General features: G+C 43.6%; 1 protein-coding gene across 36 annotated transcripts in view; it reads left to right on the top strand.

Annotated features, from left to right (window-relative positions):
* The window catches only part of MYO9A (myosin IXA), a 281,572-nt gene that overhangs the window by 35,630 nt on the left and 228,179 nt on the right, over nt 1-17,763 (top strand). For all 36 annotated transcript variants that reach the window (XR_016218484.1, XR_016218481.1, XR_016218482.1 and 33 more), the window contains 2 exons: nt 7,593-8,503; nt 15,807-15,901. Coding sequence is in view for 31 of the 36 variants with exons in the window: in XM_089310956.1 (XP_089167082.1) it covers nt 7,664-8,503; nt 15,807-15,901 (935 nt within the window). In the remaining 5 variants the exon portion in view is untranslated. Of the gene's footprint in view, nt 1-7,592; nt 8,504-15,806; nt 15,902-17,763 lie in introns of those variants that run through there.

A 17,763-nucleotide genomic window follows, 5' to 3' on the forward strand; every position in this document is an offset into this window, starting at 1 on the left:
ACAGCAGGAGCTGTGCCAGTCTGAAGCCAGGAGCCAGGAGCTGCTTCCAGGTCTCCCACGTGGGTGCAGGGGACCAAAGACTTGGGCCATCTTCTGCTTTCCCAGGCCATAGCAGAGAGCTGGATCAGAAGTAGAGCAGTCGTGACTCGAACTGGTGCCCGTATGGGATGCCAGCACTACAAGCATCAGCTTTACCCACTACACCACAGTTCTGGCTCCTTAAATTTAAAAAAGTTTTATAAATGTAAAGAGAAGAGATTTCATGTGTTTCGTAGATTTCTAAGGTAGCGTTACTTCCCTCCCTCCTTCAATCTTCCTCCCGTCCTTGAATCTCTTGAGCTCCTTTCTGTTCCCTCCCCCCCCCCCCTTTTTTTTTTTTTTTAAGATTTCTGTATTTGAAAGTCAGAGTTATACAAAGAGAGAAGGAGAGGCAGAGAGAGTGAGGTCTTCCATCTGCTGAGTCACTCCCCAATTGTCCGCAATGGCCGGAGCTGTGCCAGTCTGACGCCAGGAGCCAAGAGTGCCCTGTGGTCTCCCACGCTGGTGCAGGGGTTTAAGGGCTTGGGCCATCTTCTGCTGCCTTTCCAGGCCAAAGCGGAGAGCTGATTGGAGATGGAGCAGCCAGGTCTTGAACCGGTGCCCATACAGGATGCCAGCACTGCAGGCAGTGGCTTTACCTGCTATGCCACAACGCTGGCCCCATTCCCTTTAATTTTTGCATACTTTCAGATTACTTTTTATTTCTTTTAATTTTTAATTTTTTATTTTTTGACAGGCAGAGTGGACAGTGAGAGAGAGAGAGAAAAAGGTCTTCCTTTTACCGTTGGTTCACCCTCCAATGGCTGGGCGGCCAGCGCGCTCTGGCTGGCTCACCGCGCTGATCCGAAGGCAGGAGCCAGGTGCTTCTCCTGGTCTCCCATGGGGTGCAGGGCCCAAGTACTTGGACTATCCTCCACTGCACTCCCAGGCCATAGCAGAGAGCTGGACAGGAAGAGGGGCAACCGGGACAGAAGCTGGCACCCTGACTGGGACTAGAACCCCGTGTGCCGGCGCCGCATGTGGAGGATTAGCCTATTGAGCCGCGGCGCCGGCCTCAGTTTACTTTACAATCACAGGCCTAACGCACCGGAAACCACAGTATTAAACAAGAAGTAGAAGGACACTGTTACACAGGATATAGACAAGGACTATAAGCAATAATCAAGCCATAACATGGTAGTTTCATTGTTATACATTGTATTTTACTACCAGGTGTCAGAGAAAACATGATACTTGTCTTTTGGAGACTGGTTTATTTAAGAATTATGGTATGCAGCTACAGCTACTTGGTTGCAAAAGTCAGGGTTTCATTCTTTTTGTGGCCGAGTAATATTCCGTCAGGTTTATATACCACACTTTGTTTATCCATTCGTCAGTTGGTGGACATCTGGTTTGCTATCCTGCATTGAGCTGCAGTGAACATGGATGCATAGGTAACTCCTTCACATGCTGATTTAATTTCCTTGTGTAAATTCCCAGGAGTGGGATGGCTGATTCATTTGGTAGATTTATACTCAGATTTCTGAGGGATCTTCATGCTGTCTTCCATAATAGTTGTACTAGTTTACATTCCACCAAAGTTGTATTAGGATACCATATTTTCCATGCCCTCACTGGCATTTACTGTTTTTTGATTTTTGGATGATAGCCATTCTGCTGGTCTGTCTACTTATTTGCTGCTTTATCTATTCTCCCTTAATTTCTTTAAAATTTTTTTTTCTTATTTATTTGAGAGCAAGAGAGAGACTGAGAAACAGATCTTCCATTTGCTTGTTCACTCTCTAAATACTGCAAAAGCCAGGGCTGGGCCAGGCTGAAGCTGGAAGCTGAGAAGTCAATTCAGAACTCCCATGTGGATGGCAGGGACCCCCCTACTTGAGCCATCTTCTGGTGCCTCCCAGTGTTTGAACTGGTGGGAAGCTGGAATTAGGAGCAGAGACTCTGGCACTTCAGTGTAGGATGCAAGTGTCCCAGGTGGCATCTTCACTGTGTGTCCACTGCCTCTTTTCTTAACTCTTTATGGCCTTTTTTCTGTTCTCTACTTCTCTTCAAGACTCATCTTAGACCTATACCTAGAAAATAGTATGTAGCAGCTAAAAGGAACTTAAGAGAGTTGGGCATTTGGCCCAGCAGATAAGGTACCTTTTGGGGTGCTCACATCCGATATTGGAGTGCCTGGTTTGAATTCTGTCTGCTTTGCCGGTCTAGCTTCCTGCTAGTGTGCATCGCTGGAGGCAGCAGATGCTGGCTGACGTGCTGAGTCCCTGCCGCTCTGTGCGAGACTCAGATGGAGTTCCTGTGCTTCTGGTCTTAGCCTGGCCCAGCTTTGGTCCTTGCGGGCATGTGGGGAGTGAACCAGCAGACAGAATCTCTTTCTGTCCTGCTCTCTGCCTTTCAGAAACAATGAAAACAAATCGAACCCCAAAACCTAAAAGGGACTTAAGAGATACTTAATTCAGCTTTTCTTTTTTCTGTTTTGCTTGATACTTTGATGATACCAACTTTGTTTTGGCTGGTATTTACATGGTGTATTTCCCCCTCCTTTTTTACTTTTGGATTCTGTATCCTCATGTTGCTGATGTGTGCTTGTTGAAAGTGGTATGTAATTGGATTTTAATAATTTGCTTTGACATTTTAGTCTTTGAACTGGAGCATTTACATTTACTGCAGTTACTGATACATTCAGTTTTCCATTTGTTCCCTTGTTCTGACTTTCCTCTCTGTTTTTCCTTTCTTTTAAGTTCAACTAATGGTATTAAAAATGTAGTAATGTTGCACTTTTTTTTTTTACTGGCTATCTTAAAATGGAGTTTGGCAGTCTTTTCTGCGAAAGGCTGGATGGTAGAATTTTGGACTCAGGATCGTATGGTCTTTGTCGGAACCACTCAGTTCTGACAGTGTAGTGCAGACAGCACCCAAAGATATCAGGTGAAGGAGTAAGCTGTACTTAGGAGATGGGACAATGGAATCAACCATAATAGGGGCTGGCACTGTGGGGTAGTGGGCTAAGCCTCTGCCTGTGTCCTCTGCATCCAATATGGGTGTCAGTTTGTGTCCCAGCTGCTCCTCCTCTTTTTTTTTTTTTTTTTAAGAGTTATTTATTTGAAAGTCAGAGTTACACAGAGAGAAGGAGAGGCAGAGAGAGAGAGGGAGGGAGAGAGAAGAAGAGAGAGAGAGAGAGAGAGGTCTTCCATTCTGCTGATTCACTCCCCAAATAACCGCAACAGCCAGAGCTGAGCTGATGCGAAGCCAGAAGCCTGGAGCTTCTTCTGGGTCTCCCATGTTGGTGCAGGAGCCCAAGGACTTGGGCCATCTTCTACTGCATTCCCAGACCATAGCAGAGAGCTGCATCGGAAGAGGAGCAGCTGGGACTTGAACCAGCGCCCATATGGGATGCTGTCGTTGCAGGCTGGGCTTTTAACCTGCTATTCCACAGTGCCGGCCCCTTCTCTTCTGATCTAGCTCTCTGCCTAGGGCCTGGGAAGGCAATGGAGGATGGCCAAGTTTGGGCCCCTGCACCCGTGTGGGAGACCTGGAGGAAGCTCCTGGTTCCTGGCTTTAGATCAGCCCAGCACTGGACGTTGTGGCCATTTAGGGAGTGAACCAGCGGATGGAAGACCTTTTTTTCTCTCTCTCCATTTGTCTGTCTGTAGTTCTACCTCTCGAATTAAAAAAAAAAAAATCTTAAATAAAAATCAACCACATAGAAGAACACTGTATTGAAAACTATAGAGAGTAGTATTTTTATTTGTAGAATGGTGTTGTGGCTCTCTTTAGAGAGTTGGGAAAGGAGTAAACCTATCAGGGAGATTGAAAGAGAAGTAACCGTCCTGGGAGAGCAGTTTCAAGATCTAGAAGGTGGCTGCCTTCATTAGGTGCTGTGCGTGTGGGATGTTGACATGAGGACAAGATGCAGATTTTGATTGGACAACTCTGTGGTAATTGGTGACTATCTCAAAGAACCCTGCCAGTAGCTTTCAACGCGGGAAGAATAGTAGGAGGTAGAGAGCGGTTCCCGAGCACTTGGTGATATAGTGATTCCCAGATGGTATCTCTGGATGAGTAGTAACAGAAATGGCCTAGATTTTCCTGACTCAGAATTATTACTGGGCCTGGAAATGTAGGTTTTTAAAAGATTCACTAGGGGCTGGCGCCATGGCACAGTGCTGGCATCCCATATGGGCGCCACCAGTTCAAGTTTGGGCTACTCCACTTCCGATCTGGATCTCTGCTATGGCCTGGGATAGCAGTAGAAGATGGCCTGCAGGCCGGCACTGTGGCATAGTGGGTTAACGCCCTGGCCTGAAGCACCAGCATCCCATATGGGTGCTGGTTCTTGTCCCAGCTGCTCCTCTTCTGATCCAGCTCTCTGCTGTGGCCTGGGATAGCAGTAAAAGATGGTCCAAGTCCTTCGGCCCCTGCACCCGCGTGGGAGACCTGGAAGAAGCTCCTGGCTTCGGATCAGCACAGCTCCAGCCATTGCAGCCATCTGGAGAGTTGAACCAGTGGATGGAAGACCTCTCTGTCTTTAAAAAAAAAAAAAAAAATAGAAGAAGAAGATGGCCTGAGCGCTTGGGCCTCTGCACCCACGTGGGAGACCCGGAAAAAGCTCCTGGCTTCAGATTGGCCCAGCACCAACCATTGTGGCCATTTGGGGAGAGAACCAGTGGATGGAAGACCTTTCATTCTGTCTCTCTCTCTCACTGCTATAAATCTACCTCTCCAATAAATAAAAATAAAAATCTTAAAAAAAAAGATTCCCCAAAGGATTGTTATCAGTGCTTACCCTTGGGAATTACAAATGTAGATTTTTCAAGAGACTTAGTGAGGATGGGCATGCCATCAAGATGGGTTTTTGATAATTTGAGGCAACCTTTCTTCAAACATCAAACGATTGATAAAATAACAGGAAGAAAAAAAATACCAAATTGACAGGAGTAGGGCTTAAAAGAAGATGAATGTCTTTGTTCTGGAAAGAGAACAGAATGTAATGCCATGAGTGGGATATTGCTAGGGGCCTGCAGGTAAAGCAGCCGCAGGTTTGCCTTTGGAGGCAGTTAGGGCTAGGGCTTATGATTGAAAACCGTAGGCCAGGATTCTGAATTTAGTTCTAGGGTTGTCATGTTATTCAGCTGTAGGGATTGGATTGTAGTTAACTAGGTCATCTTCTGCAGTGGTATAGGCCACAGCATCCTGATTGTGAGGCTTCTGCTGACTACTGTCTGAGGCCACAGCTTGTATGAAGCTGTGTATGTCGGGATTTAGGAGGCCACAAATGTGGCTTTACACTGAGGAACCTACTACTATCCAGGGAACATCCTCATTGTTACTGCAGAGCAGATTCTCCTGCTTTGACCAGAATAGCTATAACTGGAGAAATTTGAACACTGTTTAATATTAATATTAAAATTATTAATTTTAAAGGAACGATTATGATGAATGTTTTTTAAAAAAGATTTATTTATTTGTAAGAGTCAGAGGAAGAGGCAGGGAGAGAGAAGTCTTCCATCCCCTGGTTTACTCCCCAAATGGCCGCAAAGGCCTGGAGCCAGGAGCTTCACCAGGATTTCCCTCATGGGTGCAGAGGCCCAAGGATTTGGGCCATCCCTTGCTCCTTTCCCAGGTGTGTTTGCAGGGAGCTGCATTGGAAGTGGAGCAGCCAGGACTCAAACCGGTGTCCACATGGGATGCTGATGCTGCAGGCCGCGGTTTTACCTGCTACGCCACAGTGCTGGCCCTAATGTGTTTGTTTTTAAAAATTAGTGAACAGTGCATTTTTGGTGTTTGTATGAAAAACAAAACGATGTCCCATTAAAAGTACACAGGGAAGCTGCCATTGGTGCACTGATTAAGATGCTGCTTGGTAAGCCCACGTTCCATATTGGAGTGCCTGGGTTCAAGTTCCTGGTTCTGCTTCTGATTCTGTTTACTGCCAGTGTGCATGCTGGGAGGTAGCAGGTAAAGGGTCAAGTACTTGGATTTCTGCCACTCCATCTGGGTGGAGTTTTGGGCTGCTAGGTTCGGCCTGGTCCAGCTGTTGTGGGCATCTGGGGAGTGAACCAGCAGATAGAAGATCTTTGTCTCTTTGCCTGTCTCTCTCTGTCATCTCTCTGCCTTTCAAACAATAAATAAAGTACAACTGTTAATTTCAGTTCTCAAAACATGAAGCCATCTGATGTTCAGGAAAATACAAAATTAACAGAAGTATGGATGGACAAATAGATCAGTGGAACAGAACGCAGAGCTTGGAAAATTGACAAAGGGGCATTTGAAATTCATGGGGAAGGAGCAGAGGATTCAGTGTGGTACTGCTTCAATTGATAATCAGAGTTGGAGTAAAAGAAATTAAGAGCCCTGTCTTAAAGCATCTTGAAAGGTGAGGCCTTCAAAAAACAAACAAAATAAAGTTTAGGCCTTTGAAGACATGTAGGAAAACTTTTTTTTTTTAAGATTTTTTTTTTTTTTTGAAAGAGAGTGAGAAAGAGATCTTGTGTCTTTCGTTTTACTCCCCAAATAGCTGTAACAGCTGGGGCTGGGCCAGGCCAAAGCCAGGATCCAGAAACTCCATCCAGGTCTCTTACATGAGTGGCAGGGGCCCAAAGCACTTGGGCCATCTGCTGTCTACCAGGAAACAATGGTATTTCACGAGTGGGGAATCTTTTTTCTACCAAGGGCCATTTAAGATACTCATAATACCAGTTGCAGGCCATACAAAATTACTGGGTTAAAAATTAGCTTGCTGTAAATTTATTGAATTTTGAGTCCCACCTGTGGTTGCCTTGGCAAGGCTACTCCAAATGGTTCAGTGGGTTTATGTTGTGGGCCAGACTAGATTGCTTGCTTCCCATCTCAACCTTATCGCATTCCAGTTATGACTTTGGGCAAGTTATGTAATCTTTCTGCACTTGTCTTCTCATTTGTAACATGAAGATAACGGTGATAAAAACCACCCTCAGGGAGGCATTGTGAAGATGAACTGAACTTCTGAAGTGCTTAGAAATATGAGAATGATGGCCGGCTCCGCAGCTCACTTGGCTAATCTTCCACCTGAGGCGCCAGGCCACCGGGTTCTAGTTCTGTCCCGGTTGCCCCTCTTCCAGTCCAGCTCTCTGCTGTGGCCTGGGAAGGCAGTGGAGGATGGCCCAAGTGCTTGGGCCCTGCACCCCATGGGAGACCAGGAAAAGCACCTGGCTGCTGTCTCTGGATCAGCGTGGTGTGCCAGCCGCAGCGGCCATTGTGGGGTGAACCAATGGAAAAGGAAGACCTTTCTCTCTGTCTCTCTGTCTCTCTCTCACTGTCCACTCTACCTGTAAAAAAAAAATAAATAAAAAGAAATATATTTTTTTGGTGAGTTATTTTGGAAAGCTCCTTGATTTGGACAGTAAAACTTAATATTATGTAGTCTCAGTGAGACAGTTTTCAAGACTGTTCCTATTGCAAGAGTTAGGAGTTTGTGTTCTAAAAGATGTAATCAGCATGTCTACTTTCTTTCCTGAGCATTGGAAAGCAGTGCGTCCCGTGGGTGCTGAATATCCACCTCTTTCCTGTTGCAGCTCGTGTGCTGAGAAGATGGTCTGCAGAGTTCTGGAGACACACCGCCCGTGCTGATGGGACAGGGTCCAATATGAGCGTGAGTGATGGAGGGAGGCGACGCCTGGAGGATAGTGAGCACACGTTACGGGTCTATCCCGGGACCATTTCAGAAGGGACCATCTACTGTCCAGTCCCGGCTAGGAAAAGCTCCACAGCTGCCGAGGTGATCGACTGTCTTATAGACAGACTTCGTCTTGACAAAACAAAATGTTACGTGCTGGCCGAGGTAAAGGAATTTGGGGGAGAAGAATGGATACTCAACCCAACAGACTGTCCAGTGCAGCGAATGCTGCTGTGGCCTCGCATGGCTCTGGAAAATCGCCTGAGTGGCGAGGACTACCGTTTCCTTCTGAGAGAGAAAAACCTCGATGGGTCTATCCACTACGGTAGCCTGCAGTCATGGCTGCGGGTGACAGAGGAGCGGCGCAGGATGATGGAGCGGGGTTTTCTTCCTCAGCCACAACAGAAAGAATTTGATGACTTGTGTAGTTTACCTGATTTGAATGAGAAAACTCTCTTAGAAAATCTACGAAATCGCTTTAAACAAGAAAAAATTTATACCTATGTTGGCAGTATTCTAATAGTTATTAACCCATTCAAGTTTCTTCCTATTTATAACCCCAAGTATGTCAAAATGTACGATAACCACCAGTTGGGCAAGCTTGAGCCGCACATTTATGCCGTGGCGGATGTAGCTTACCACGCCATGCTCCAGCGCCGGAGAAACCAGTGCATTGTCATTTCCGGAGAGAGTGGTTCTGGGAAGACTCAAAGCACGAACTTTCTTATTCACCATCTGACTGCTCTAAGTCAGAAAGGTTTTGCCAGTGGGGTAGAACAAATTATTCTTGGAGCCGGACCAGTGCTGGAGGTAAGAGTATAGAAATATTATTGTTAAACTTATCTTTACAAAATTTTTGGTATATGGGAGAAATTGAAATGGAAATATAGACATAATTTTTAGTAAAACTAAAATTTTTAGGGACCTAAAAGATGGGAAAACCAAAAAGGTAGTGTGAAGATTGAAGAGTATGATAATAGTATTTTTTTTTTTAAAGAGGGTCTTTGTCTTTGGATCATTAGTGTTACAAAGAAATAAATGGGCCGGCGCCGCAGCTCACTAGGCTAATCCTCCGCCTAGCGGTGCCGGCACACCGGGTTCTAGTCCCGGTCGGGGCGCCGGATTCTGTCCCGGTTGCCCCTCTTCCAGGCCAGCCCTCTGCTGTGGCCCGGGAGTGCAGTGGAGGATGGCCCAGGTGCTTGGGCCCTGCACCCCATGGGAGACCAGGAAAAGCACCTGGCTCCTGGCTCCTGCCATTGGATCAGCGCGGTGCGCCGGCCGCAGCGCGCTGGCCACGGCGGCCATTGGAGGGTGAACCAACGGCAAAAAGGAAGACCTTTCTCTCTGTCTCTCTCTCTCTCACTGTCCACTCTGCCTGTCAAAAAAAAAAAAAAAAAAAAAAAAAATGAGTAGAGTCATATCTGTCCCCTTATGAAGGGAGAAGCAGGGGCAGGTGTTTTTGTGAAGTGGTTAAGATGCCTTTTGGGGCCGGTGCTGTGGCTCAATAGGCTAATCCTCTGCCTTGCGGCGCCGGCACACCGGGTTCTAGTCCCGGTCGGGGTGCCGGATTCTGTCCCGGTTGCCCCTCTTCCAGGCCAGCTCTCTGCTATGGCCAGGGAGTGCAGTGGAGGAAGGCCCAAGTACTTGGGCCCTGCACCCCATGGGAGACCAGGAGAAGCACCTGGCTCCTGCCATCGGATCAGCGCGGTGTGCCCGCTGCGGTGCGGCCGGCTGCAGCGTGCCGGCTGTGGTGGCCATTGGAGGGTGAACCAGTGGCAAAAAGGAAGACCTTTCTCTCTGTCTCTCTCTCACTGTCCACTCTGCCTGTCAAAAAAAAAAAAAAAAAAAAAAAAAAAAAAAAAAAAAAAGAAGTGACTGGGGAAAATATTCTTGGAATTGAGAAAAATGTTTAGTTTTAGATGGTTTTAAAAGTACTATCAAGTGTTGTAAGGACAGAGAATGCATAAAGGCAGATACCATATGATTTCACTTAATATGTGGAATCTAAAAAAAATCAGACATATAGAAACAGATTATAAATTGGTGATGACCAAAAGCTGGAGGTTGGGAGAGTGGCCAGAGACACACACACTTTCAGTTAGATGGGAGGAGTAAGCTTGAGAGACCTATTTTCCTCATGGTGACTATGGTAATGTATTATATACTTGGGAATTTTCTGAGTAGATTTTGAAATGTTCTTTCAAAGACCACAAAAAGTGGTAAGTATATGAGAATTCATTTTTTATTTTTCAGGATTATTTATTTTGAAAGGCAGAGTTATGCAAGAGGAGACACTCAGAGAGAGAATCTGCCATCCACAGTTCAGTCCCCAAATGGTTACAGTGGCCATGGCTGGGACAGATTGAAGCCGAGAGCTTCTTCTGGGTCTCTGGTGCAGCGGTCCAAGGACTTGGACCATCTTCTGCTTTCCCAGGCGCGTTAGCAGGGAGCCAGATTGGAAGCAAGGATTTTGGGAAAGGCAGTGGAAGATGGCCCAAGTGCTTGGGCCCCTGCTGCCAACATGGAAAACCTGGAGAAAGCACCTGACTCTTGGCTTTGTCCTGGCCCAGAGCTGGCCATTGTGACCATCTGGGAAGTGACCCAATGGATGTTGTCTCTTGGTCTCTCTCTCTCTGTCTGGAACTCTGATTTATTTCAAATAAATAATCTCAAAAAAAAAAAAAAAAGTAGCTGAAATTTGAAGTGACACTCTCATGGGTTTTGGACATCCCAGGTAGAAGTTAAACGGAGGAGCCATGATACCAGTCCTTGTATTTCAGTTCTTTTTGATGCTACTGTTGATGGAATTTTTAAAATGCTGCTTGTTTTATTGCTAGTAGATACAAATATAATGGATTTATATTGCTTTTTTCCCCACTTGTTGAGTTTATTTGCTCAGATAATTTTTGAATATTTTCGAAAATTATTTATTTATCTGAGAGGCAGATTAATAATGAGAGTGTGAGGCAGAGAGATCTCCCCTCAGCTGTTCCCTTCCCCAGATGCCCACAGTGGCCTTGACTGGGCCAGGCTGAATCCAGGTCTTCCACATGAGTGGCAGGAACCTGATTACTTGAGTTATCAACACTGCCTGTCAGACTCTGCTTAGCAGAAAGCCTGTCAGGAGCTGGAGCTGGGAGCTGTACCCAGGGGCGTCTTAACCCTCAAATGGCTACCTCTCAAATAGTTTTTTTTGTGTCCAATGATGCTTTGAAACATTCGTGGAAGATGCATATTATGAAAAAACCCTGCATGGATGTCAAATTATTGTGTTTTTTTGGCCCCAAAGTAAACTTATCTTTTAATTCTGTTTCTCTGCAGAGTTTTTGAAGTTGCTTAATTCTTTCTTTTTCTTTTTCTTTTTTTTTTTTTAAAGATTAATTGCTTTATTTGAAAGAGTTACACAGAGAAGGAGAGGCAGAGAGAGAGAGAGAAGTCTTCCATCTGCTGGTTCACTCCTTAGTTAGCCGCAACAGCAGAGCTGTGCTGATTCGAAGCCAGGAGCCTCTTCCGGGTCTCCCATGCGGGTGAAGGGGCCCAAGGTCTTGAGCCATCTTCCACTGCTTTCCTAGGCCATAGCGGAGAGCTGGATTGGAAATGGAGCAGCAGGACTTGAACAGGTGCACATATGGGCACTGCAGGCGGTGGCTTTACCTGCTATGCCACAGCGCCGGCCCCTGAAGTCCACTAGTATTTCTTAGCATTTTCTTCTACAAGACTCTGTCATTTATGAATTGAAAGTTTTACTTTTCCTTTCAGCAGATGAAAGATCTCCCTCATTCACTCCCTCCCTCCCTCCCCCCTCTCTCCCCCTCTCCATCTCTTTCTGTGTCTGCCTTTCAAATTAATAAATCTTCAATTTGCGGTATTTTTTGAAATAAAAAAAGCTTTATTGTGTTTCCTTAAAAAAACAACCTGGATAAATCACAAAGAAAAACTTTTAAATAAGGAAAGATCAGCCTCAAAACTTTGCAAACACATGATTCCATTTTTATGACATTCTCAAACAGGAAGGAACAACAGTAGAGAACAAGCAAGTGATAGCCACAACGTATGGAAGTAGGGCAGATCAGAGTATGAAGACAAGGATTATCATGAGGAGTTTATATGGTAGTGAAGGTTACACAGATTTATGTTTTAAAATTCACAGAATTTTATTGTATGATTTTTTTTTTAAAGTTTAACAACTTTTTAAAAAGGTGTCATTTAAAAACGAAGGCAAAGGGCCAGCATGATGGTGCAGGAGCTGACTTGCCATCTGAAACAACAGCATCCCTATCAGAGTGACCATTCAAGTCCTGGCTGGTCTACCTCTGATCCAGCTCCCTACTAATGTGCCAGGGCAAGCAGTGGAGGGTGGACTGTGTGCTTAGATCCCTGTCACCCACGTAGGAGACCTGGGTTCCCTTTTTCTTTTTATTTCTAATTGTCCTGACTAGAAAGTCAAAGACATTAATTGAATAGAATTGGGCACAGCAGACATTCAAGTGTTCTTTTTTATTATAGAGGGAAACCTTTCATTTTTTTCACTATTAAGTTTGTTGTTAATAGATGTCTTTAATCAGGTAGAGAAAGTTCCATATGATTCACAGCTAGTTGAGTATTTCTGTCATGAAAGGATTTTACATGCTTTTTCTGCATGTAAAATGATTATATAGTTTTCATTCTTTTGTCTTAATATTATGTGTTACATTTTTTCCCTGAATTTATTATTTGAGTATTTTGTTCATTTTGTTTGTTCTCTGTTCCTAAAAGTTTGCCTTGTTACTGATACTGTCCAAGAACCAACTTTGATTTTATTAATTGTCTTTATGTCTATTTATTTCCCCTGTGTTTTGGTTTTATTTTATTTATTGGTTTTTCTTGTCTATTTACTTCCCCTCCGTATTTCTTCTGGTTGTTTTTACATTTGTGTTTTCTGTTTTCTTACAGTGGCAGTTTAGTTTATTATTTGGAATCTTTCTAATAGAGTCTCATGCAGCTATTGAGTTCTGAGATTTTCCTTACTCTGTTCTGTGCGTACTTTGTATGGTGTGTCTTTGTTTTCATTCATCTCGGATTATTTTCTCATTTTCCTGTGGATTTTCTTTTTGATCAATTGCTGATTCTTCTACTTTTTCATGTCTTAGTTTGAGCCTCTCTAGTGAATTTTTCCTTTTAGTTGATATCAATCTTCTGTCGGCTGGTCACTTCCCAAATGCCTGTCCACAGGCTGGTCTGGGCCAGGCCAAGGCCAAGAGCCTGGAACTCCATTGGGGTCTGCCACATGGATGGCAGGTGCCCAAGTAAGTGGGCCATCATCTGCTGCTTTCCAGGATGCATTTGTAGGAAGCTGGATCCAGAAGTGAAGGAGCCGGGACTAGAACTGCATTCCCATATGACCGTTTTACCTGCTGTGCCGCCGTGCCTGCCTCAAGCTGTTTTTCTTGATTAAATCCCCTGCCTAAGGATTGTTAGAAGCTTTTGGTTAATTTTGAATTCTTAAATTGTTGACTTTGACAATTTTTTGGTCAGTGTTCTTGTTTCTTCTATGAACGGGGGAGTCTTCAGAGCTCCTTACTCTGCCATTTTTATGGACCTCACTTTGAATGATCTTTTTTCAAGAGATTTAAATAAAACAGTTTGTATGTTCAGTGTGGTAAGCACCTCTGTTGTTACTCTTGCCTGCTGTATATCCATCTTTCAGTATGGAAATAGGAGTAGTTCATTACACACCCATGTCTTATCTCTAAGCTTATGTATTTATTTTGCTAAAATACAAACATTCGACATTTAAGTGAGTATTTCTTTGATGAAATTTAAATTGCAACATTTTATGATTCTTTGCTGTGTTAAGTTTTCAGAATTTCGTGTGGTAGAGAGGGAAAAGGCAGAGTGGAGTAAACTGTGCTGTTCAAGCCTCACCAAGGCTACACTCTGTATAGCAGTCACAGATGGTTGGGTGGTGGTTGAAAGCCTGGGCTCTTCCAATCACTACTTAAATACAGTGGAATCAAGGCTTTGTGAGGGGTGTTTCTTGAGATTTTCATTAATTTACTATTCTTTTTTTAAAATATTTTATTTATTTAAAAAGATTATTTTATTTATTTGAAAGGCACAGTTGGAGAGAGACAGGGAGACAGAGAGGTCTTCCATATGCTGGTTCACGCTCCAGATGGCCGCAACAGCCAGGGCTGGTCTAGGCTGAAGCCTGGAGCCAGGAGATTATCCTGGGTCTCCCATGTGGGTACTGGAGCCCAAACACTTGGGCCATCCTCTGCTGCTTTCCCAGGTGCATTAGCAGGGAGCTGGATCAGAAGTGGAGCAGCTGGGACTTGAACTGTAGCCCATATGGGATGCCAGCTCTGCAGGCCGTGGTTTTAACCTGTTGTGCCACAATGCCAGCCCCAATAATTTCATTCTTAATACTGATGAAAATGTAGTTGCACAGGAATGTAATTGCGTGCATACTAAGTAGAATAGTGGTTCTCAAACTTGAGCTCACATTAGACATAGGAAGGTGTTGTGTAGACCTTTTCCTCAGATACTCTGATTCAGTTGTTCTTGAGGAACATAAGAACTTGTGTTTCTTGCAGATTTTCAGGTGATGCTGTTCCTTGTGGTCTTGACCACACTTTGAGAACTGTGGGAGATGTGATTTTACCTCCTCACCTGTGTTGTGTGTGTTTGTGTGCGCCTGTGTGCTCTGCAGAGTTACACTTTAGCACACATGTGACTTTGCATTTAGATCTTAAGTACCTGGCTTATTCTTTTAGAGTTAGTGGACATGCCCTGCAGTGAATTGTCTCTGTTTTCTAGCCTTGTTTCTTCAAATAGGAGGTGAATGGTTTAGCCTGCCTTGTTTTTTACATTTACATTTAATAAATTTTATTGTTATAACATACAATAAAATGTATACATTTAAAATGTATCTTGATGAGTTTTTTTAAAAGATTTATTTATTTATTTGGAAGGCAGAATTAGAGAGAGAGAAAGAGATACTTTCCATCTGCGGGTTCACTCCCCAAGTGGCTGCAACAGCCAAGGCTCTGCCAGGCTGAAGCCAGGGAACAGGAGCCAGGGGCTTATTCTGAGTCTTCCCCCTGGGTGTGGGGGCCCAAGCACTTGGGCCATCTTGTGATGCTTTCTCAGGGAACTGGATCAGAAGTGGAGCAGTGGGGTCTCGAACTGGTGCCTATATGGGATACAGGAGTCACAGGTGGTGACTTTACCCACTATGCCACCGCACTGGCCCCTTGGCAAGTTTTGATGCCCATGTCACCACCATGAAACAATCAAGGCGTAGGATATCTTCAATACCCCTGTGCCCCTGTGTGTGTGTGTATGTATGTTTAAAAGATTTATTGCCAGGGCTGAGCCAGGCTGAAGCCAGGAGCTTCATCCTGGTCTTCCACATGGGTGGCAGGGGCTCAAACACTTGAGTCATCTTCTGCTTCTTTTCCCAAGCCATTAGCAGGGAGCTGAATTGGAAGTGGAGCAGCCAGGACTCCAGCTGGCGCCCATACGGGATACAGGTTTTGCAGGAGGTGGCTTTATCTGCTATTCCAAGACCGCCCCCATCCCAACCCGTGCCTCTTTGTAGACAGTTTTCCGTCCCAGCCCATTCCTAGAATTCCTCTGATCTGCTTCCAGTTACTGTTGCTTTTTGTTTTTTTCATATAAATGGATTATATAATGTGTAGCCTGTTTTTGGCTTCTACTGCTTAGAAAATGTTTATATTAATCGGTGTTGATACTAGTGTCATTAGTTCACATTGCTGGGCAGTATTACTTTCATGGTACACTTATCTTGGGTAATAATTGTGGGAGCTTGTGATTGTTACTCTTTTGTAGTAAGTATGGTTTGTTTTAAAGAGGTAAGATGTTTAGAAAATGCAACTGTATTAAGAAGTTTTACTGGCCCTGAAATGAGAAAGAGAAATCTGAACTTTAAGAGCACTCAGTTACTTCATTTCTTTAATTTTACCTGAACAAGGACTACAAGTTTGAATTTAGAGTGGATTGTCTTTCCACTTTCTTCGGCATCATGTCTCTTTGAAGTGACCTAAATAGCAGTTAAAAAATATAGATTTATCTTTTAAATAAAACTTACTACAGTTGTTTATTTTGACAGGCCTTTGGAAATGCGAAGACAGCTCATAATAACAATTCAAGTCGCTTTGGCAAGTTTATTCAAGTCAATTACCAGGAAACAGGCACAGTACTTGGGTAAGTACATTACTTAATGGTAGTGTTATGTTTTTATGATTATTATTACCCCTTTATAAACTGTGGGCTGTTCATTGACTCTTTAATGAGGATAGTGACATTGATATTTGCATTAAAATTATTTTGAACTTCTTTTGAAAAAGTCAAAACTCACAAAAGTAATACTCATACACCTTTACCCTAAATTTATTGTTATTAATTTGCTCTTTATGTTTTGCATGCATTCATTTGAATTGTTTTCAGATAAGTTAAACTATATATAGTTTGACCCACCCCATTACTGTAGTTCCCAAAACAACCACATTTTTCTACTTCGCCATATCACTATTACTGTATTCAAGAAATTTAATTTTTTTACATGAATAAGTCTTATTTTTCAGTCTGCGGTCAGAGTCCTCTGGTTGTGCCAGCAATGTCCTTTATAGCTTTTTAAAGAAATTGGTAGACTTTGCTTCTTAGAGTGTTTTTAGGTTCTCAGCAGACATACGTAGTAACTGCACAGGGCCCCAGACATGCCTTTGTGTCTGCATACTCCCCTCTCAATGTCTCCTGTTAACAAACATGCATTAGTGTTTCTTCTAGTTGGTACTCCACTGCTGATACATTCTTATTACCTCTAAAGCCCATGATTTGCCTTCATGGTCACTCAGTGTTGTCCATCCTGAGAATTTTGACACTTAACGTAAAAGACCTGTAGTCACTGTTACAGGTCAGCACAGAATAATCTCACTTCCTCAAAATCTTGTGTGTCCCTACTAACTGGTAATCATTTTTAATGATTTTTTAAAAGATTTACTTATTTATTTGAATGTCAGTGATACAGAAAGAGAAGGAAAGTCAGAAAGAGAGAGAGAGAGAGAGAGGTGTCTTCCATCTGCGGATTCATTCCCCAGTTGGCCGCAACGGCCAGAGCTGCACTGACCAGGAGCCAGGAGCCAGGAGCTTCTTACAGGTCTCCCACATTGGTGCAGTGACCCAAGGATATGGGCCATCTTCTACTGCTCTCCCAGGACACAGCAGAGAGCTGGATTGGCAGTGGAACACTGGGTCTTGAACTGACGCCCATTTGGGATGTCAGGCACTGCAGGCGGTGGTTTTACTGGCTACGCCACAGTGCCGGCCCCACAACTAGTAATCTTTTCATGATCTCCATGGTTTTATCTTTTACAGATTGTTGCATGGTTGGAATTACATACTATAGGTAGCTTTTTCAGATTAGTCTTTCCCTTAGCTCCATGTTTTTCCTTGGCTTTGCTCTTATTGGATTAACGTTAAATTTGCATAGTAATTTGGAAAAAATTGGCACCTTTAGAATATCTTAATTTTTGGTGTTTCTTGTTGAGTTTATTAAGTATTTTAATGTCTTTTTATTACATGATTTTCTTGTATAATATTTTCTAATTATGCATTGTTTATATTTATATTTTCTAGTTTTATATTAAAGCTATAGATTTTTGATATTTTATATCCTTACTAAATTATCTTGTTGTTCGTGTTAGTTCTTTTATTGCTTCTCATAGATACATCTGAAAAAACAGTTTTATGTTTTTTTCAGTTTTGTCTTCTGATTATTTTCTTTTTTTATTAAGTTTTATTTATTTTTTAAAAAGATTTATTTGTTTTATTTGAAAGGCAGAATTACAGAGAGGCAGAGGCAGGGAGAGAGAGAAAGAGAGAGGTCTTCTATCTACTGATTCACTCCCCAGGTGGCCTCAATGGTCAGAGCAGCACCGATCTGAAGCCAGGAGCTTCTTCTAGGTCTTCCACTGGGTGCAGGGGCCCAAGCACTTGGACTGTCTTCCACTGCTTTCCCAGGCCAGAGCAGAGAGCTGGATTGGACGTGGAGCAGCTGGCACTGCAGG

This window comes from Oryctolagus cuniculus, chromosome 12 (genome assembly GCF_051225735.1).
Source record: "Oryctolagus cuniculus isolate XC-2025 breed Fujian yellow rabbit chromosome 12, ASM5122573v1, whole genome shotgun sequence".
In the NCBI taxonomy this organism is placed as follows: Eukaryota; Metazoa; Chordata; class Mammalia; order Lagomorpha; family Leporidae; genus Oryctolagus; species Oryctolagus cuniculus.